General features: G+C 44.0%; 1 protein-coding gene across 3 annotated transcripts in view; it reads left to right on the top strand.

Annotated features, from left to right (window-relative positions):
- The window catches only part of frmd4a (FERM domain containing 4A), a 559,644-nt gene that overhangs the window by 483,143 nt on the left and 53,754 nt on the right, over positions 1-22,747 (top strand). For 2 of the 3 annotated variants that reach the window (XM_041203005.1, XM_041203004.1), the window contains exons 12-14: positions 1,735-1,811; positions 2,253-2,391; positions 4,136-4,277. In XM_041203005.1, coding sequence (XP_041058939.1) covers positions 1,735-1,811; positions 2,253-2,391; positions 4,136-4,277 — 358 coding nt within the window. Of the gene's footprint in view, positions 1-1,565; positions 1,641-1,734; positions 1,812-2,252; positions 2,392-4,135; positions 4,278-22,747 lie in introns of those variants that run through there. The other variant, XM_041203006.1, reaches the window with a different exon arrangement.

Genomic DNA, 22,747 nt, shown 5'->3' with positions numbered 1-22,747 from the left:
TGCTGGTCTAGCCAGTGACACCGGCATCCATGAATGAATAAAAAATAGTAGAAATCTTGCTTAAAGATGGGGTGCTCACCTTGCATTTGACTTTTGCTGGTAATGCTGTTAGTAGTGGCACGCCCGTGTAGGAGTTAATGGCTTTGTCGATTAATACCTTCACAAGCACAGCTAGATGAATATCGCATGAGTATCGGGAGCAGAACAAATAGGGATCATTGGAAGAAATATAGGTGGAGATGATTAAATACTGTGGGAAACGCAAAATGCAGATAGACGGTAGGCAACGGCCATGAGAAAAGGCATGTGTGTTTAGCCATTTTACTTTGCATTGTAAAAGAGTAAGAGGAATCATTGCAGAATAATGTTTTACTGATGCTGCAAGTGATACAGAACCTGAAATAGAACATAAAAACGCTGGGAAAGCATTTCAGGCTGTGAGCATCTGAAAAAATAAACCCAGATTAAAGCTTCTAGTATTGACCCTTTCTCAAGAGCGGCTGCTGAATGAAACATTAATGTATCACTTCTCCCTTCAGATGCCGACAAACCCCTTTTCAGCTTCTCCTGTTTCTATTTCGTTTTCTCAGTTAACTGGCTGGGGATAGAATGTACGACACGTGACTTGTGGAAAGAAAGGAGCAAGTTTGATAGGCTTGCTCTCCATGTCTTCCATGCTTCCTTGTTATCTTACGAGTCTAATGCAGAGCAGCCTCGATGCTGGAAGAGGCTGAGCCGCGCTGCGCTGCCGCTTCCATTCAGAATTTGTCGAGAGCAGCTCTCATCGCCGGCATCTGGAGCTCGTCTCCTCTCTGTGTGACACTGCCCAGGAGTCACAGATGGTAGACCCTCCCGCCTTTGACACAACCCTCATGTGGTCTCAGCTGGAAATTCTCACAACACAAACATCTGGCATGTTTGAAATTCCTGAACCTCCGCCGTTAAGGGGGGCTTAAAATCCCTCATTAGCATATGTCCGTTCAACAGCGACCAGAAACTAAGCAAAAAAAAAAAAAATTCAGTGAAAGGAAACAGTTGAAAGCAAAGCTTGGGAATTGTCACTTCACTGAGTTGGGAAGACTGAGTTTCTTTTCTCTCTATTTTAGAAAGGCTGAGCAGTCTGCTGCATTGTTATCATAGATATTGTTTTATTTTTGGCTGATTGTAAGGGTTTCTGAAGAAGCTCCACCCTTAATGCTTTTATTGTGCTTGCTGCTCGCTGTAGTACATGTCAGGAGCTATTGTAGATTAGTGAGCAGGAAGTTAGGTCCCATAAGGGGCATATGATTAAATGTCTTCCCATCTTTTACTTCCAACCAGTTCATGAGGCTAAGAAATTATATTCAGCCGTCCTCTGGCACTGAGTCACAGCTGGTTTTGCTTACTGCTCAGCAGCAAGAAGCCTGTGGCTCCAGGAAAACACTAGTGTTGTAGGAATTGTGTGGAAAATGAAGAGGGAAAGCAGACTCCCGGAAGGGACTCTTTAGCTGTTTTTCTTAAGGAGAAAAAAAAGTCCTCAGGAAAACACACCCAAAGTGTTTGAAAGCCGTTCGCAGTCCTGTCATTTTTTTTCTCTCTCCCTGCATTTGGCAGAGGGAGGAGAGGGAGAAGGTGCAGAGAGTTTGTGAAAGGGCAGACATGTGAGTGCAGGAGATCTGAAGAGAGCATTGTTTATGTCTTTAAGAAGGGTAAAATAACAGATGGCTTTCATTCTCAATTCTTTGTCTTGACAAGATTTTCCAATGGAGGCAATTGGAGAACCTGTACTTCAGGGAGAAGAAATTTTCTGTGGAAGTCCATGACCCACGCAGGTAAAGTAAAGCAGTACGGCTCTGGTTTATTATGGCATAACCATTCTAGTCTGAACACTGCCTGCTTCCGTACTCTTGGAACACAAGCAGGTTGCTTCCAAAAATTTGGAATACTTGCTACTCTAACATCGTATGCAACTTGCTAACAGTGAGTGTAAAGATGGTGTAAGCAGGCTTGTAGCCCGTGTTTACTTTGAACTTGCAAACAAAGCTTCTTCAAGTAGATTAGTCGCTCTGATTAAGATCGTGGGATTGACTGGAATTTTTTGAACAAGTGAACGCAAAAATCCAGTGGGAGGAGGAGGGAACGCTGCTAACGTTCAAGGCGAGGGGAAGGGATTCATCTTGCAATGATCAAACTGCTGTGAATGGTAACACTATACACCCTTGGGATAGGAGGGAAAATCGTGCAGCAACCTTGCTTTCTGTTTATGTTCCCAGGGCTTCTGTAACCAGGAGAACCTTTGGCCACAGTGGGATCGCCGTACATACATGGTACGCCAGTGCTGCTCTGATTAAGTCAGTTTGGGCAATGGCTATAAGTCAGCATCAGTTTTATCTGGACAGGAAACAAAGCAAGGTGAGCACAAATTAATGTAAAAATATAACCCTAGATTAAGTGTTATAGCCCTTTGGACATATTATCTACAGAAGTTTTTTTTTAACTTAAAAATGCTACTTATAAGCAAATGCCACTCTGCACTAGATGTCAGAGTACAGACTAAATTATTAGTTTGTATTGCCTCCCCTGCAATCCCTTTGATGCAGTTGCTGAATGCACAGCCCAGCCAGCCTTAACTGACCGACTTTCCCAAGCTCGGTGACTGGTCTGGGCTAATCTTAGCCGGCCTGTGGTTTGGGCACTGCAATTTGCCTGGATCGCTGGGCAGCAGAGCTGGGGGGGGGGGGGCGGGAAACCATCAGCCAGGATCCTTGGTGCTGTTCGCTACTCAGTCTGCAGTTATTTAGACCGGCTCTCAAGCTGGGATCCGCAGACCCTTAGGCTTTCCAGTGGGTCCAGGAGATTGTATGAAAGTAAGAATGAGAAGGTCTTGGCGTGAGGCAGACATGGGGGGATGACAAGCATTAGTCTGAGGATATTCAGACTCTGTAGTGAGGACCAGGCACATCCACTTCACTGATATCTATAAATACTTACCTGTTTTCTTAAAAACTTTTTTAAACTGCCCTTTACATGATTATTATGTAGGATTATAATTTAGATGCAAGGGCCCATGATTATTAATCCATTTGAAAAGGGGTCCTTCGACTGTAGAAATTTTGAGAACCAGTGATTTAGACTCAACTGCTTTGTCTGCAAGGATGATGCACACTGCCTGGATCATGAAGAACCTCACCCCAGGGCATCCTACCTGCTTTATCAATGAACACCTTCAGGGTAGGTGGACAGAAACCTAGAGTGGTGGGTATTACACTGGTGCTTTCAGTGTGCACAGCAAAATGTTTATCCTCTCTAGGATAAAGGGAATGTGAAAGGGACTCTCAGCAAAAGCAGTTCAGACTGAGGTGATTAATTCCTTTAACAGATATCTAGCTAGGAAAGGGATTCGTCATTAATACAGATAAGTGCAGACTGAAGAAAAATGACTTTGATTTATGTAGCAGCTTTCATGACCACTGGATGTATCAAAGTACCTTACAGACAATGAAGCACTTTCTGAAGCGTGGTCACTGTCATAATGTAGGAAACACAGCAGCCAATTTACACACAGCAAACTCTCACAAGCAGCAATGTGATAATCACCAGATAATCTTTTTTCTAATGACGTTGACTGAGTAGCGGCCAGGTAGAACTCTCCTGCTCATCAAAGTAGTGTCACGGGATCTTTATCTGCACCTGAGAGAGCAGACAGCACCTCAGTTTAACATCTCATCCAAAAGACGAGTGCTCTGACAGTGCTACACTCCCTCAGTACTGCACTGGAGTGTCAGCTTTTAATTTTTTGTGTAGTGAGACCAAGGCCAAAGCAGTAACGAAACACCGTGCGGGATTGAGTTTAGTATAATCCCTGCTTGGTCTCTAATTATGATCTTTGAAACTTTCATTCCTCAGCATAATTCTGATCGTCAGTAGGTTCGTTCCTCTTTGTCATTTAACTCGCGAGTGTGGATTTAGTTTCTAAAAGGAGTGAAGGATGGACTTGTCCGTCAAAGCTCATCCTTCCCCTGCCGTAACTCTTCCATTACAGAGTTCAGGTTATGTTTTAAACGTTGTTCATGTTCTTGGTGCTGGTGCCCAGCCTGTGTGGGACGCGCAATAAGATTCTGGCCCCGTTATTTACGACTTTTGTTACTTTTGCCAGTCAAAAATTCATGCAGCAAGAAGCCTGAGCGAAATCGCCATTGATCTAACGGAAACTGGAACGCTGAAGATGTCCAAGCTCGCCAATATGGGAAGTAAGGGCAAAATCATCAGTGGAAGCAGCGGCAGCCTGCTGTCATCAGGTGAGGCACACGTTCTGAAATCTTCGGAGAGATTTAACCTCAGAGTCAAGGGAGACGCAGAGCTAACGTTTCAGATCGATGGCCTTTGGTCAGAACGGTTAGTGGTGTAGCATGTTTTGAGCAGGTGGAAATTGGGGAGGGGGGAGAGAACAGAAAGGAAGCTGTGACAGGAGAGAATTAAATGACAAAAAGGATGAGGTTATCACCTGAAATGTCAACTCTGTGTCTCGCTGCATGGATGCTGCCTCACCTGCTGAATATTTTGAGCATTTTCTGTTTTGAGTTCAGATTTCCAGCGTCTGCAGCATTCTGCTTTTGTTTATTCTCAGAGTAATTATCTTGTTCCATCCTTGCCTCAGATTATGTTACTATTTCTCCAGCATGTTGAAGAAATGAGTTTAAATTAATTGAATTATTGAAATTGTAGTCTTGATGCTGTACTTTTAAAGTTTTATTCTTGGCTTAAATATTTACAATTTGTCGAGTGGCTCCACAGGCTTAAAAAGGTAGAGAATTCTTTGTGTTCTATGTAGATGTCAACCGTAACTCACTTGGTAGCACCCTCACTTCTAAAGGTTGTAATTTTATATCTCAGTTGAGAAACTTGAGTATACAATCCAGGCTGACACTCAAGTGCAATACTGAGGGAATGCTGTGCTGTTGGAGGTGCTGTCTTTTGGATGAAACATTAAAACGAGGAGCCATCTCCCTGCTCAGAAGATCCCATGTCACTGTTTGAAGAGGAGTAGAGGGAAATCTCCCCAGTGCCCTAGCCTATATTTCATTGCTGTTTGCAGGAGTTTGCCGTGCACTAATTGACTGCAGCACCGCTTTGTTATGATTACTGCATTGGCTCTAAAGCACTTTGAGATGGTGAGGGGTGCTATATAAATGCAAGTTCCTTATTTTTTTCTTAAAATCACAAAGCTGCTTATGAAAAATGTTTTTATAGGATTCGTTATGCAGATCACATAGAGAAAATCCTTCTCTCTTTAAACAAAAGATCCTAAGTTTGATTTCTGTTTTACTCTGGGTTAGTTGATTCCAGGCAGGTAATAACAGGGGATCTAGTGTTGCCTTCAGTGAACCTGGGACCAGTCAATGTTCCTGCAGCTAATCCGAATCACAAATTTCCCACTCTGCAAGAATCAGAAGAGAGAGAGAGCGGGGGCACAATCAGAAGAAAGAATCACCTCAGATATGTGTGTCTATGCAACTGCAGTTCCTGCACTGTCAATTTGAAATTAGACACCAATACGTTACAGACAGCACAGCAGGTAGAGTAACTGTGTAGTTCCTTCCATCTCCCACCTTACTTCCGTGGAAAACAAAAACAGAATTACCTGGAAAAACTCAGCAGGTCTGGCAGCATCGGCGGAGAAGAAAAGAGTTGACGTTTCGAGTCCTCATGACCCTTCGACAGAACTCAGTTCTGCAGGGTTTCTGATTTCAATGCAGCCGTACCTGAGGAGGGTCAGCAGGCCAGAAGTAGTGGCTTGGCAAAGCAGCTGATTTTCTTCACGTTTCCTTCACAGGAGGCAGCACAAGACAGCTGCTGTGTCCGTGTGTTCTGATTAGAGCAAATTGATGTGATGAACAGGCTGCTGTGTGAGGAATAAGTGGTAGGAAATCTTAGAACCGGATCAAGAAGATCTTTGAAATTCTTTGCACTTGATCGCTTCAATAAAACTGGTATAGCCTTGCACAGTTTTCAGAACCTCGTATGTTACGTAGAAATTGCAGCAACTCGTTTATGCCAATATTTATGCTTCACTCGAGTCTCCTCCTGCCCCACGACATCAGTTATTAACGTCACAAAAAACAAATTATCTGGCAATTATCGCAGTGCTGTTTCTGGGATCTTGCTGCGTGCAAATTGGCTGCTGTGTTTCCTGCATTATAACAGTAACTACGCTTCAAAAGTACTTAGATAAAAGCAAAAAACTGCAGATGCTGGAAATCCGAAACAAAAACAGAAACAGAAATACCTGGAAAAACTCAGCAGGTCTGGAAGACCTGCTGAGTTTTTCCAGGTATTTCTGTTTCTGTTTTTGCTTCCAAAGTACTTCACTGGCTGTAAAGTTTGGGATGCCCTGAGGAGGTGAAAGGTGTTAAATAAATGCAAGTCTTTCTTTATTCACTTTTTCTGCTTCACCTCACTCTATCAACAGATCCTCTGATTCCTTTCTCCCTCATGTGTTTATTGAGATTCCCCTTAAATGCCTCTTGGAGCATATTAGTCTGAAAACTCAGTCTGCCTGGACTGTGCGATGCTGCCAGCCATGGTGGTTATAGGGACTGCATCCACGCGGGATGCATTGGAGTTGCCCCTGACACTGTTGCATCTTATTCACGAAATGTCCTTTCTCCCACTTATAGAAGAATATGAAAACCCCATAAACCATGAAGTGGGTTTCTCCCACAGACCCAGCATAAAAACCTGACTCTACACCATCCGTTAATCGCTTCAGAAAGTTCTGACCTCTGAATGTATTAAAAGCAAACTCCAGAATTGTTAGGCACTCTCATACTGCCACAATCCTAGCTCAGTCTGCTGCTCTTCTTATATTATGCCCCACAACACAGAAACCACTTGTACCGGCACAAATTTAGTGGCAGCCGCGGTTTATTGGATAGCACTTTCTTCCAACTGAGTCAATAGGTTGTGGGTTCAAGCCTCACTCTAAAGGCTTGAGCACAAAACTCAAGGCTGACATTTCAGTGCAGCACTGAGCTAGTACATTCTGTCAAACGATATATTGAACTGAGGCCCCTTCTGCTCTCTCAGGGTGTATGTCAAAGATCCCATGGCATTAATTCAGAGAAGAGCAGAAGAGTTTATCCCCAGTGTCCTGGCCAATATTTATCCCTCAATCAACATCACACACAAAAAACACAGCTTATCTGGTCATTATCACGTTGCTGTTTGTGGGAGTTTGCTGTTTGTAAACTAGATACCCTGATTCCCCCTGATTCCGACACCACAACAGTGATTGCACTTCTGAAGTGCTTAATTGGCTGTGAAGCACTTTGAGACATCCAGTGGTCGTGAAAGACGCTATAGAAATGCGAGTCTTTTTTCTTCAGTCTATACTTATCCCTATTAACGACTGATATTTGTCAAAGGGATTAATCATCTCAGCCTGAAGTGCCTTCGCTGAGAGTCCATTTCACATGCCCATTATCCTAGAGAGGATAAAACATTTCCAGAATCCATGCGAGGTTAGAATCACATTTTATTGAAATTGCAAGTGAAACAGATATTCTCCATTAAGGTTCGAGTCTTGGCCTTTTTGCGTGTTTTTCTTAGAATTCTTACTAAATCACGGTTAATTTAGTTTTTTAAAAATTTCTCATTGTTTAGCTTAGGAAAATGAGCTGGCATTAGTCCTCCTAAAATGAGTGGAAATGTGAAATTCATAGTGGAATAATGATAGATTCATTGGATTACACAGTGCAATTCTCTATATTGATGGTGTTTGTGCTGCTATTTTCACTGCTTTCTGCAAAGAGGGACCAAATCCATGGGGTGAAGAAAGTGTAGAAATCAAGGGTAGTGCTTTGTATTGACTTTTTAAAAGTAAAGTTGCTTTCTCACTTTAGCTGAACTGCCTGTAGTCACTCTCAAACTTACACATCAGTCCGTCCAGCTCTTTTTCAATACTATACATTGACAGTGAAAGTAAACTGCAACAAATACTGTTTAACACTAATTAAATGAAAATCTTTACTAAATCGTTCTATGCTTCCTACTCTTGTAGGAGACCAATTGTTGATTATCAGTTCTTTTGACAGCGAGGCTAGAAAGAAAGGGTAAAAAAAAATTTTAAAATTCATGTTTGTTGGTGAAGAGCGCAGTGAAGTTCTACCCTCGTGCCTGGTGCTCACTAATTCTCTGGTTGACGTTTTTACGAACTTTTATTATTTTTTATTCATTCATGGGATGTGGGTGTCACTGGCCAGGCCCATCCCTAATTGCCCTTGTTCAGAGGGCATTTAAGAGTCAACCACATTGCTGTGGACCTGGAGTCACATGGAGGCCAGACCAGGTAAGGACAGCAGATTTCATCCCCTAAAGGGCATGAGTGAACCAGGCAGGTTTTTACAACAATCGACAATGGTTTCATGGTCATCATTAGAATTTTAATTCCAGATTTTTATTGAATTCAAATTCCATCATCTGGCCGTGTTCAAACCCAGGCCCCCAGAGCTTTTCCCTGGGTCTCTGGATTACTAGCCCAGCGACAATACCATTACGCCACCTATAGCCATATCTCTACCCTGAAGCCATGTCTCTAAACTCATGAGCCTCGGGTGTAACATAAACCCTGGCAGAAACCAGCTGGGCTGAATGGCCTGTTTCTGTACTCTGGACCTGGAGCGGGATTTTCCTGCCCTGACACAGGGGGGCATCATTGCCGGCAGGACAGGAAAATTTGGAGAGCCGTTAAAAATCAACGGCTCTCCGAATTTTCCTTTGCCGCCCGCGACGATGCCCGCCTTTGTCGGGGGCCAGAAAATCCCTCCCGTGGTGTGACTTGATATCACAGTTGTGTAGTGTATTGCTGAGAGGTGTTTACTGGTGGAAGCAGAGCATGAAATGAAGAATTAACAAAGAGGCAGGAATCCAAAGGCACAAATATGATGGGAGGCCGGTGAATGCAGGGGAGAGGTTTTAAAAGAGAGGGCCAGAGGGTGGGAGTTTAATGGCAAGAAGATCAGCCCCCAAGAGAGGATGAAACCACCAATTATGCACCAAGTTTTAAAGTTCTTTAAAGCATGCTATCATAACTTAAACAAATAAATGCCACTAAGCATCAAATAACATCAGACCAAAACTGTATCTGACAAATATGTAGCTTTTGCAGTAATGTTACATGGTTTTTATCTTCTTTCAGCACAAAAAATTGGGGATAAACTTAGAAGTAAAATCACCCGCTTCCTTTAGGACATTGAACTAAGCAAGCTTTGGGAGCCTGATTTAAGGAGGTGAACCCACAGCCGTTGACATTTGGTCTTGTTGTAGTGTAAGTGCAATCAACCCAAGGCCAACTTCAAAAAAGTTCCAAGTTCCTTTTTCCCAAAGTTAGCAATCTGCAATGCAGTAATAACGTGAAGCTCAGGAGTTAATTGTCAGGCACCATGAAGAGTGATTTGGAAGATTGATTAATATAATAATCTACATCTAGACCGACATGCAGGATCTGTTGCTGTTTCATTTCAGTTTCCGAAATGATTAGAAACGATTTGATGAAAGCGGGACCAAACTTTTTTTTTTGGCAGTTTAGAACATGAAGCCCATTCCACTGAAGTTGGTCAGACTAACAAACAAAACCGCCCTGCGCTGTAATGAGCTGAGCTCACAGCAGAGCCCTGTGTGTTGCTGGATTGGCTACCCTCCCCACCTGTCCATTTGACTTCAGCTGTTGAATACATCCTTTTCCCATTTTTTCCATGACTGATGTGAAAGTCACGCGGGCCTAATCGTTCTGACTGCAGTGAGTGATCTGATTCTCATGTTTTAACTGGAAAGCTTGATTTGCCATGTTAGTGGTCTCCTCCTCTGATAGATAAAGCCACATTATATGTTATTATATATTATGTTATATTATATATTATTATTATATTATTATATAATATTATATATTTTATATGAGGCTTTATGAGGCTCTGGTCAGACCACATTTAGAATGTTGTGAGCAATCTTGGGCCCCGTACCTCAGGAAGGATGTTCTGGCCCTGGAGAGGGTCCAGAGGAGGTTCACGAGAATGATCCCAGGAATGAAAGGCTTGACATATGAGGAACGTTTGAGGACTCTAGGTCTATACTCAATGGAGATTAGAAGGATGAGGGGGGATCTGATTGAAACTTACAGAATACTGAAGGGCCTGGATAGAGTGGACGTGGGGAAGATGTTTCCATTAGTAGGAGAGACTAGGACCCGAGGGCACAGCCTCAGAGTAAAGGGAAGACCTTTTAGAACAGAGATGAGGAAAAACTTCTTTAGCCAGAGAGTGGTGAATCTATGGAATTCATTGTCACAGAAGGCTGTGGAGGCCAGGTCATTGAGTGTATTTAAGACCGAGATAGATAGGTTCTTGATTGGTAAGGGGATCAAAGGTTACGGGGCAAAGGTGGGAAAATGGGGTTGAGAAACTTATCAGACATGATTGTATGGCAGAGCAGACTCGATTGGCCGAATGGCTTAATTTCTGCTCCTACGTCTTATGGTCTTATTATGGTTACGTTATGTACTTGCTTTTCATTATGTTCCAAAAATGTGGCCTAGAGTTAGATCTAATTACAATTCTTCAGTGGAAATTGGAGACACTGCTGCTGAGAGGCCCAAGATCCGAAATTAAAACTGACCCCAATGAAATTATAACTTGTTATAAATTGTTGCTTGCCTCAGTGCATTTTGTTCAAGTTGTGTTGGTGAAATAATTACAGCCCATTGAGGCAAACCTCAATGACAGGGAGTATGGAATGTGTGAAGTGTGACGTAGTGATTTACCCTTACTGGATGTTGAATACAGAGTAAAATTTTCAAAATCTGCCAAGGCTACCAGAATTGAAGGTGTGGCAGACAATGAGGATGATTCCGATTGGCTGCACCAGGATAGATAGGCTAGTGGAATGGGCAGTTGAATGACAGATAGAATTTAATACAGAGAAGTGTGAAGAATGCATTATGGCAGAAGCGACAGGGAGAGGCAACATAGCCTTAATGGCAGAGTTCTAAAGTGTTGCAGGACCAGAGGGACCTGGGGTTTATGTGCATAGGTCTTTGAATGGGGCAGGACAAATTGAGAGAGTGGTTAGCAAAGCATATGGGATCTTGGGCTTCATAAATTAAGTTATTGATTACAAAAACAAGGAAGTTATGCTGAACCATTATAAAGCTCTGGTTAGGCCGCAGCTAGAGTATTGCATCCAGTTCTGGTCCCCACACTTTAGGAAGGATGTGAGGGCCCATGAGAGGTTGTGGAGGAGATTTATCAGAATAGTTCTAGGGATGAGGAATTTTATCTACAAGGTTAGGCTGGAGAAGATGGAATTGTTCTCCTCGCCCAGGAATGTCCTGTACACAAAAAGCAGGACAACCCGGCCAATTACTGCCCCATCAGTCTACTCTCGACCATCAGTAAAGTAATGGAAGGGGTCATCAACAGTGCTATCAAGTGGCACTTGCTTAGCAATATCTCGCTTATTGACGCCCAGTTTGGGTTTCCGCCAGGGCCACTCAGCTCCTGGCCTCATTACAGCCTTGGTTCAAACATGGACAAAAGTGCTGAACTCCCGAGGTGAGGGGAGAGTGACATCATGGCAGCATTTGACCGATTGTGGCATCAAGGAGCCCTAGCAAGACTGGAGTCAATGGGAAAACTCTCTGCTGGTTGGAGTCATACCTAGCTCAAAGGCAGATGGTTGTGGTCGTTGGAGGTAAATCATCTCAGCTCCAGGATATCACTGCAGGAGTTCCTCAGGGTTGTGTCCTAGGCCCAACCATCTTCAGCTGCTTCATCAATGACCTTCCTTCCATCATTAGTCAGAAGTGGGGATGTTCACTGATGATTGCACAATGTTCAGCACCATTCGTGATTCATCAGACACTGAAGCAGTCCATGTCCAAATGCTGCAAGACTGGAACAATATCCAGGCTTGGGCTGACAAATGGCAAGTAACATTCACGCCACACAAGTGTCAGGCAATGACCATCATTAACAAGAGAGAATCCAACCATCGCCCCTTAATGTTCAATGGCATTACCATCACTGAATCCCCAACTATCAACATCCTGGGGGCTACCATTGAGCAGAAACTGATCTGGTCTAGCCATATAAATACTATGGCTACAAGATTAGGTTAGAGGCTAGGAATCGTGCGACGAGTAACTCACCTCCTGACTCCCCAAAGCCTGTCCACCATCTACAAGTAAGGAGTGTGATGGAATACTCCCCGGTTGCCTGGATGAGTGCAGCTCCCACAACACTCAAGAAGCTGGACACCATCCAGACAAGGCAGTTTGCTTGATTGACACCCCATCCACAAACATTCACTCCCTCCACCACCGACGCACAGTAGCTGCAGTGTGTACCATCTACAAGATGTACTGCAGGAATTCACCAAGGCTCCTTCGACAGCGCCTTCCAAACCCACGATCACTACCACCTAGAAGGACAAGGGCAGCAGATAGATGGGAACACCAACCCTGGAAGTTCCCCTCTAAGCCACTCATCCTGACTTGGAAATATATCGCCGTTCCTTCACTGTCACTGGGTCAAAATCTTGGAACTCCCTCCCTAACAGCACTGTGGGTGTACCTACACTGCAGCGGTTCAAGAAGGCAGCTCGCCATCAGCTTCTCAAAGGCAATTAGGGATGGGCAATAAAAGCTGGCCCAGCCAGCAATGTCCACATCCCATAAATGAATTAAAAAAAAAGGAGATTGAACAGAGATTTGATAGGGGTGTACAAGATTGTGGCAGGTTTAGATCAGGTAGAAAAAGAAAAATTGGTCCTAACAGCTGATAGAACAAGGAATAGGGGGCACAGATTTAAAGTTTTGGGCAAGAGATACAGGGAAGTTGTGAGGATACACTTTTTTACACAGTGAGTGGCAATGATCGAAAACTCACTTCCCACGAGGATGGTGGAATTGAAGATGATCAATGATTTCAAAAGACAATTGAACGGGTACTTATGGGAAATAAACTAGCAGGATTAGGGGAGTGGAATTGAGAGAGAGCCAGCGTGGATGCAGTGAGCCGTATCGCCTCTTGTGCCATTATCTGATTTTTGCTGAATACCTGAGCCATGTATTAAAACACAGTGAAGCTTATCCAGGTCTCCTGCAACTCATTTATGTGTGCGGGTTTGCCTTGTAACTCTCTACGAAATTTTCTTTTGTATTTTCTTCCAGGATTGTCCATCCCTAGTTGTCTTTGGCAGGTTGTGATGGACCACCTTCATGAAGCAATTGCTTGACAATTGAATTGCTTGTGAAGGTCGTTCAGAGTGCACTAAGATGAATCACGTAATGTGGAACTGGAGTCACAAGTAGGTCGCATCTGCTCAGGTAGAGTCGCTTCCCCGACGGCAAATTCACCAGGGTCTTTTTTTTTACTCAGTGAGTAGGCCAGCATTTATTTCCCATCCCTAGTTGCCCTTGAGAAGGTGGCACTGAGCTGCCTTCTTGAATCACTGCAGTCCATGTGGTGTAGGTACACCCACAGTGCTGTTAGGGAGGGAGTTCCAGGATTTTGACCCAGTGACAGTGAAGGAACAGCGATATATTTCCAAGTCAGGATGGTCAGTGACTTGGAGGGGAACTTCCAGGTGGTGGTGTTCCCATCTATCTGCTGCCCTTGTCCTAGATGGTAGTGCCCTTGTCCTAGATGGTAGTGGTCATGGGTTTGGAAGGTGCTGTCGAAGGAGCCTTGGTGCATGGATGTGCTGGGCTCCCCCATCATTGAGGATGGGGATATTTGTAGAGCCTCCTCCTCCAGTGAGTTGTTTAATAGTCCACCACCATTCATGACTGGATGTGGCAGGACTGCAGAGTTTATATCTGATCCGATGGTTGAGGAATCACTTAGTTATGTCTGTTGCTTGCTGCATATGCTGCTTGGTAAATAGCCCTGTGTTGTAACTTCACCAGGTTGGCACCTCATTTTTAGGTATGTTGAGTGCTGCTCCTGGCATGCCCTCCTGCACTCTTCATTGGATCACAGTTGAACCCCTGGCTTGATGGTAATGGTAGAGTGGGGGTTATGTCATGCCATGAGGTTATAGATTGTGGTTGAGTACAATTCTGCTGCTGCTGATGGTCCACAGCGTCTCATGGATGCCTAAGTCTTGAGTTGCTAGATCTGCTCGAAATCTATCCCATTTAGCACGATGGTAGTGCCACACAACACAATGGAGGGTATCCTCATTACAAAGACAGGACTTCATCTCCACAATGACTGTGCAGTGGTCACTCCTACCGATACTGTCGTATACAGATGCATCTGCGGCAGGCAGGTTGTTGAGGATGAGGTGAAATATGTTTTTTCCTCATGTTGGTTCCCTCACCACCCGACACAGACCCAGTCTAGCAGCTATGTGCTTTAGGACTTGGCCAGCTCAATCAGTAGTGCTGTTACCGAGCCACTCTTGGTGATGGACATTGAAGTCCCCACCCAGAGTACATTTTGTGCCCTTGCCACCCTCAGTGCTTCCTCCAAGTGGTGTTCAACATGGAGGAGTATTGATTAATCAGCTGACGGAGGGCAGTACATGGTATTCAGCAGGAGATTTCCTTGCCTATGTTTGACCTGATACCATGATCGTCCAGAGTGGACGTTGAGGATTCTAGGGTAACTCCCTGATTCCATGAGGATGACGATGTCAAGCTGTTGCTTGACTGGACTGTGAGACAGCTCTCCCAATTTTGGCACAAGCCCCAAGATAAGGATGGCTTTGCAGGGTCAAGAGGGCTGAGTTTGCTGTTGTCATTTCCAATGCCTAGGTCAATGCCGGGTGGTCCATCTAGTTTCATTCTTTATTGACTTCTTAGCAGTTTGAAACAGCTGAGTGTCTTGCTTGGCCATTCACAGAATCACAGAATCACAGTGCAGAAGAGGCCCTTCAGCCCATCGAGTCTGCACCGACACATGAGAAACACCTGATCTACCTACCTATTCCCATTTACCAGCACTTGGCCCATAGCTTTGAATGTTATGACGTGCCAAGTGCTCATCCAGGTATTTATTAAAGGATGTGAGGCAACCTGCCTCCACCACTCTCCCATTTCAGAGGATGTTTAAGAGTCAGCCATTTTGCTGTGTTTCTGCGCAAGGATAGCACGGTTTCCTGCCCCACCATTAGAAGGGTGAGTGGGGAACACATCCCCGCCAACACTGTCTGTCCCACCACGATTTCACGCTCGAATGAGTGTTAGTTGGCTACAGGCAGGACTTCCACCCCCCCCACTCGGAGGTAGTTCTGTCTTAGAGAGCTGCCTACCAATCAGATTGACCAGAAACTCTCTATCCCCTGCAGCAACAGAGGCTGCAGTGGACAGAAGAGGAACTTCATGAAGTTGACAGATCCTAAATCCCAGGACTGGACGGAAAGGTGAGTTTTTGGGGTCTTAGGGCAGGGAAGGTAGAGAGGCCTGGGGGTTGCGTAGTGGGGTAATTGGAGTGTCAGGGAAGAGGTGGGCAGGTGGAGGGAGGTCCAGCGGCCACCAGACCTTAAGCAGAGGGGGGTGGGTGCACCTGAAGTTAGAGGCAAGCTTCTGATGGAGGCACCATCCCCACCCGAGCTCTAAACCCAATCATTTACGGGTTCCCCCACACCCGAGAAATCCTCCCACCAGCCCGAAAATTGAGGCTGGGTGGGAAATGGCCGTTAAATGGCCAATACTTGACCACATAAAGGCTCCAACTGGGGCAAGAACAGGAGGCCTGTCCAAGGCCTCACCCATCCCAGCGTGAAATCGCTGAGAGGTCAGGAACCCAACAGAAAGCCCATTCATCCTATTTCACAATCCTCTCTGCCTCTCTGCCATCCAATAAGATCATGGCTGATCTGAATGTAACCTCCACTCCACATTCCTGCCTAACCCTGATAACCTTTCATCCCCTTGGTCATCAAGAATCTGTCTACCTCTGTCTTAAAAATATTGAAAGACTCTGCTTCCACCGCCTTTTGAGGAAGGGAGTTCCAAAGACTCACAACCGTCTGAGAGAAACAAATTTCTCCTCATCTCTGTCTTAAATGGGCGACCCCTTATTTTTAAACAGTGACCCCTAGTCCTAGATTCTCCCACAAGAGGAAACATCCTCTCCACATCCACCCTGTCAAGACCCCTCAGGGTCTTAAGGGTTTCAATCAAATCTCCTCTTACCCTTCAAAACTCCAGCGGATACAAGCCTAACCTGTCCAACCTTTCCTCATAGGACAACCTGCCCATTCCCAGTATTAGTCCGGTAAACCTTCTCTGAACGGCTTCCAATACATTTACATCCTTCCTTAAATAGGGAGACCAATACTGTACACAGTACTCCAGATGTGGTCTCATCAGTGTCCTGTATAACTGAAACATAACCTCCTTACTTTTGTAATCAATTCCCTTTGCAATAAACAATAATATTCTTTTAGCTTTCCTAATTACTTGCTGTACCTGCATACTAGCCTTTTGTGATTCATGCACTAGGTCACCCAGATCCCTCTGAAACTCAGAGCTCTGCAACCTCTCTACCATTTAGATAATATGCTTCTTTATTATTCTTCATGCCAAAATGGACAATTTCACATTTTCCCACAGCATACTCCGTTTGCCAGATCTTTGCCCACTCACCCAACTTACCTATGTCACTTTGTCCTCTTCACAATATACTTTCCTACCTACTTACGATGGGCCGGATGGCCTCCTTCTGGGCTGTAACCTTCCAAGAGCTGCAGAATAATTGAGTTCAGGAATTTTAATAATATGAAAACCTCAGTAAATTTGAACTAACCCATGGAGGTTTCACAAGGACCGTCAGAAAAACGCAACTGAGACTCGTGTGGCCAAATCCCATTTTCAGTGCAACGAAGGTTTTACTCTGAGAAGTCAGGGGGGAGGAAGAGTAGATCCTCTCGCGGAATCGAATCACTAGAACTTAGCATAGACAGACAATGGCAGGCCTGAGAGTGTGGATGTGTGCAGATCCCATGTGCCTGTAATAACAGTGTGTGCCTGCCTTCGGGGAAGAGAATGAAGCCTGCGTTCGGTGCCAGAACATTGTTGAAGTATTTTTTTTTTAAATCCAGAAGTATCCTGGTCATTGAATGGGCTGATAAAGATCAAGAGCCGTAATATTAAAAGGGGAGGACTGATTTTTTTTGAAGAAATTGTTTTTTGTTTTTGAGCTGATTGTTCTGCTTTCAGGGATTGTGGCTGAACACAATGGCATTGAGCCGCAGCGGATGTAGGTAGCTCACACAGATAAGAGGAGGTGAAGGGCAGAGGATAGGCTGAACGCAGGTGTCTGTGTTTTATAAGCACGGCTGTGTTCTGCTAGCTCTGACAATTGAGTGGCTTGTGGGGGTAATTCAAGGGGCTGCCTTGGTAAGCCGTATAAAACCCGTGTACACAAGGCACTGTCCACATTTAATTCCACGTCTTTAGCATGGAACGTCTCAGATTATTTTTTATTCTTTGCTAGCAAGTTCAACAAGCGGGAGGAACATGATTTTGTGCATGTGTTTGTAGAGATCTTGTTAACATTTTGGGGGATTGCTTTCTAATTATTGTTTAGAAACCATCAAGATTGAAAGGAGCAGAAGAGCAACGCTGCTCAGTAGTGACACTATTCCATTTTTCAGACATTCTAGGATCCTCCTGGGGCTCCTCGTGGTTGTCTGAAGGATACTATGGCTTTGTATTTGGATTATTCCACATTTGGTAAACAGGCATAACATTGGCCTCAGGGTCCAATATGGTGTGGGGGTCTTGTGTGTCCTCATTCAATACCAGATATGCGCCAGCCGCCTTGTTGGTGAAGGGAAACCAAGAAGCCAAGCACATCTAAACAATAATGCACAATAATATTGCCCCATATCTTTCTAAAATGAGGATAAAATATCCTAAAAGATCCCTTACCGTCCCCTAATCCTGTTAATGACTCACGATGGGACCTACTGCACTCATCGATACTCAAACAATTACTTTAGCCTCATTTAACATATCACCCACACAAAATCTGTAAACTTCAGTCCAACATCCAGAGACTTTCTTTTTATCTTTTATGCATAATCGAATATTATGAAAAATAACCCGGTGAATAACTCAGGAGGAAGTGCTAGCAGTTATTAATAGATTTCCTCAATAGATTTTCAGAATTGTATATGGTGGAATTACAAGATATTTGTTTTAGTCTGTGGATTGTCACAATACATCAGCATCCTGATAGGATTATATAAGAACAAATATAAGAAATAGGAGCAGGAGTAGTCCATTCGGCCCCTCAAGCCTGCCCCGCCATTCAGTGAGACCATGGCTGATCTACCCCAGGCCTCAAATCCTCTTTCGTGCCAGCTCCTCATAGCCCTCAACTCCCCAATATTTTAAAAATCTATCCACCTCCTCTTTCAGGGATCTAGCCTCAGCAACTCTCCAGGGTAGAGAATTCCAGACATTCACTACCTCAGAGAGAAGAAATTCCTTCACATCTCAGATTTAAATGAGTGTCCCCTTATTCTGTAACTATGTCTCCAAGTTTGAGATTCCCCCACTAGTGGAAACATTTTCTCAACATCTACCCTGTCAAGCCCCCTCAGAACCTTGTACGTTTCAATAAGATCACCCCTCATTCTTCTAAACTCTAATGATTAAAGGCCTAACCTGTTTAGCCGTTCTTGATAAGTCAACCCCTTCATCCCAGGAATCAGCCTACTGAATCTCTTTTAAAGCGTAGATAGCCCAAGCTGTTATTTTTAACAATCTGTTTTTCATTACCAGCTAATTTAACATAACCGGGAGCCAGGTAGCTCAGACAGTTGAGTGAGTCCTTGGCTCCAAACGGGAAGGTCATAAGTTCACGCCTTAGTGGTTTGCTCTGGTTACCTGAACTCACTTCCTTTGGTTGGTGACTTTTGGAGTGTTTGTCAGGGCAGGAGCTGTTTAAGCAGGGGTGGTACCTTTTCTCAAGCACCTTCTGTAACTTATGCATCAGATTATAGCTGAATGTAAAGCGGTGTTCCAATAAAAATTGCTGTGGTCCTTTGGCAGCACAGAACTTGAGTATTTCTGAAAAAAGAGAAAATGGCTGGGATTTTCCAGGCCTCCCTGTCCCCCTGGGTGGGTTCCCCCATGGTGGGTTCCCCCGTGGTGGGTTCCCCTGTGGTGGGTTCCCCCGAGGCGGAGCTGGTGAGCCATTGAAATCTCCATTCACATCGGTGAGACCGGAACATCCCACCAGCACGAGGGGTTGGAAAGTTCCGGTCAATGTCTCCTTTTTTTGCAGCTCAAAAAATTGCTAATTTGATCTGACTTGTTCCCCCTCCCAATGTCACCTGTACTTTGCTTGAAGTCAGAAAGTTGTGGGTTCAATTCCCACTTTTGAACTTGACTGTAAAAATCTAGGCTGACGCTGCAGGGCAGTACTGAGGGAGCGCTGAACTGTCAGAGGTGCCGTTTTTTAGATCCGACATTCAACTGATGCCCCATCTGCCCTCTTGGGTAGACGTAACAGCTCCTAGGCAACATTTCAAAAAAGAGTAAGGGAGTTCTCCCCAATACTCTGGCCAATATTTATCAATCAACATCACCAAAACAGATTGGTCATTCTTGCTTTGCTGCTCATGGGAGCTTGCTATGCACAAATTGGCTGCTGTGTTTCAGTCAACCATGACCAAACTTCAAGAGTGCTTCATTGGCTGTAAAGTGCTTTGGGATATCTTGTGGCTTTGAAAGGCGCTATTGAAATGCAAGTCCTTCTTTGCTCTCTCATTGGTCTGTTTTGTGACATTTCTCACCTGTATTCAATCGGACTTTTACTTCATTAAATTTGAATTGAGGTTTGACCTGAAATGGAAATGTTGGAACTTCTTAAAGCAAAACTGTGAATGTAGAGATTAAAGCTGGATTGTGGGACTACCATAAAAATACGTAATATGTTCTGTCCACAACCTAATGGAGGGACTAAGCCACTCATTTTAAATTAACTAATAAAGCCTTTGCTTTAAGGAATCTAATAGGTTTATTTAACATCACAGCTGAGTATTTAATGGGCTTTCCCCCCCCCCCCCAAAGTTAACTATTAACAGTTAAAGGGCACAGTTAGGGATCTCATTATAACTAGATAAAGTGACTTATTTTATTCTCTTAATGAGTGTTTACTCACAAATGAATCTTTTATCTCTCCTTTGTCCCTTTGCACGCCCTCTGTCCTCATCTGCATTTTTACTTCACTTGAGTGCAGCACTTCATCATGACCATCAGTAATAACAACTTGAATTTTTAAAGCACCCTCATATGAAAGAATATCCTGATGTTTTACCTCTAATATAAAAAGCTACCATAACAGGAGACAAGAGGAATTGGGGAAGAGTGGACTGAGAGCCTGCAACCCTAAGAGTTAACTACATAGGAATATTTCTTCCAGTACAGTAAAAGTGGTTTAAGGATTGGCTTCATGCCAATGAGGTATCAGTGTTTATGCCTGCGTAGCAATGGCATTTGTTAAAGGACATCGCTGGATTTTGTTGGATGCCACTTTATCATCTTGAAAGCCATTGCAGACTGAAATTGACATAATTAACCCCGGACTGGTGTCACAAACTGGAACTGAGCACTGGAAGTGTAAGGTAAAAAAACCTCAACTAACAATGAAGTTTAATGACCTAAGGAGGATAGTACACAGATGCTGTTGTTATACTGGCTGTTACCAAGTATCACTAATGTTTTATACAGATGTGTGATTGACTGTGTTAACGTGTTGCAACACTCATTATAACCAGATGGGAGAATAGAACTGCCAAAACAGTTGGAATGCAGTTTTATAGTGTTTGTTTCACACACACATTCCCTGAGCCATGCTGCTGACAGATTTGAGAATAGTAGGTTTGTATCCTTTTCATTAATTAACTTAGTCAGGCCCTTAAGACCATCGTGTTTTTTTTCTTCCTGTTAACTATAACAGAATAAGTTGTTGAGTATGTGTGTTCCTATAAATTATTACATTTTATTATAAACTTGTTGCTTGTGCTTTTAAGGATAGATTTTAAATTTGGGGATGTTCTTGCGTTTGATAAATTTGTTGATGGAAAGACAATCTTGCATTTATATAGCGCTTTTCACAACCACCGGATGTCGGAAAGAGCTCTGCAGTCAGTGAAGTCCTTTTTTTAAAAGGGTAGTCTCTGTTGTAATGTAGGAAACACAGCAGCAAATGTGCGCTCAGCTCCCACAAACAACAAGGCAATAACGAGCAGATAATCTGTTTTGTGATGCTGATTGTTGGATAAATATTGGCCAAGCCACTGGGATCACTCCAAATAGCACCATGAGATCTTCTACATCCAGCCGAGCAAGCTTGATTTAATATCTCATCCAAAAGATGGCACCTCCAGCAGTGCAGCACTCCCTCCGTACTGCACTGGAGTATCAGCCTTGATTTTGTGCTGAAGGCGTGGAGTGGCATTTTGAACCTGGGGGCCTTGTAAAGAGTGAAAAATCTCTGGAAAATTCAACGTTGCAACACTCGCTCAGGTGAGTATAATCTCTATAAAAGACGTATGGAGGCCCAGGCTTGGATTGTCCCAGTTCCACAAACCCGACCCAGGAGAAAGTGGCCCGGAAGGTCGGATTTTTGTTGCAGGGTGGCGGTGTTTCCTGGGAGTCGGGCCAGGAACCCTGGAACAAGTGCAGAGGACGCTGGGTGTGGAGGCAGGCTGGGCAGAAGGCCTGCCTTTGTGTTCTGATGCTGTGTCAAAGTTTTTTTAAAAACACAGGAAAGCATAAAACAGCCCTCATCCCTCACACTCCCTCCCACCCCACAAATTCCCCATGCCCCATCCATGCTAACCTATACCCCCCATCCACCGCCCCCCCCATGGTACTTCATACCCTCCATGACAAACTATGCCCCTCTGCCCACCCCATGGCCACTTATCCCCTCCATGCCAACCTGTGCCCTCACCCTCACATTGCCCTTCATAACCCCTATGCCAACGTAGTGCCAACTCATGTCAATCCATGCCCCCATCCACCACTCTTTGCCTTTACATCTATATGACAACTCACCCGGTATCCACTATGGACAGACCATGCTGAGATTAGATAAAGTTCCAAGCAGACTTTTAAAAAAAACACTCTCATTCATAAAAACCTACTTACTATATTTACATTCCTTCAAATACATAATCCCCATAGCAACAAACATTTCATTCAATTGCATAATCCTTTAAAAAACAAGCATTGGAATTCATCGTCTCACTTCAAAAAGTCCATAACCACTTGGAGTTGTCGCTCAAATTGCGAAATGGCAGGTACTCTACTGTGATAATGGATGATTGTGAAATCCATCATCCAGCACTAATCCAATAATGGTAACCCCAAGGTTCATGTCAACAAACAGAGGGAAATAGCAAGCATTTATTTTTTTAACACTCTGGACGGTTTTTTCAAAAAGTTAAAGGGCAGGAATTTTAAACACCTTGAAAGCTTCTTTTGACAATTCATCTTGACATTTTTGACCTCTCCTCTTGACAGTTCATCTTGATACTTTTGACAGTTGATTTTTGACAGTTCCAATGAGCTTCACAGTTCCAATGAGTTTATGCACTTCATTCACAGACCCACACCTACTTTTAGAAACTCCAAAGGGCTTCTGACCTCCCCCAACGGTGTCCTCGGACCATATCCGAAGGGTTACCTTACCGCTCCAAAGGGGTACCGTGGCTATCCAAATGAATCCACAAAGTCCAGACCAGC

Source organism: Carcharodon carcharias, chromosome 13 (genome assembly GCF_017639515.1).
Source record: "Carcharodon carcharias isolate sCarCar2 chromosome 13, sCarCar2.pri, whole genome shotgun sequence".
Lineage (NCBI taxonomy): Eukaryota > Metazoa > Chordata > Chondrichthyes > Lamniformes > Lamnidae > Carcharodon > Carcharodon carcharias.
Note: the sequence above shows the minus strand (reverse complement) of the source record. Positions and strands in the feature narration are given on the sequence as shown.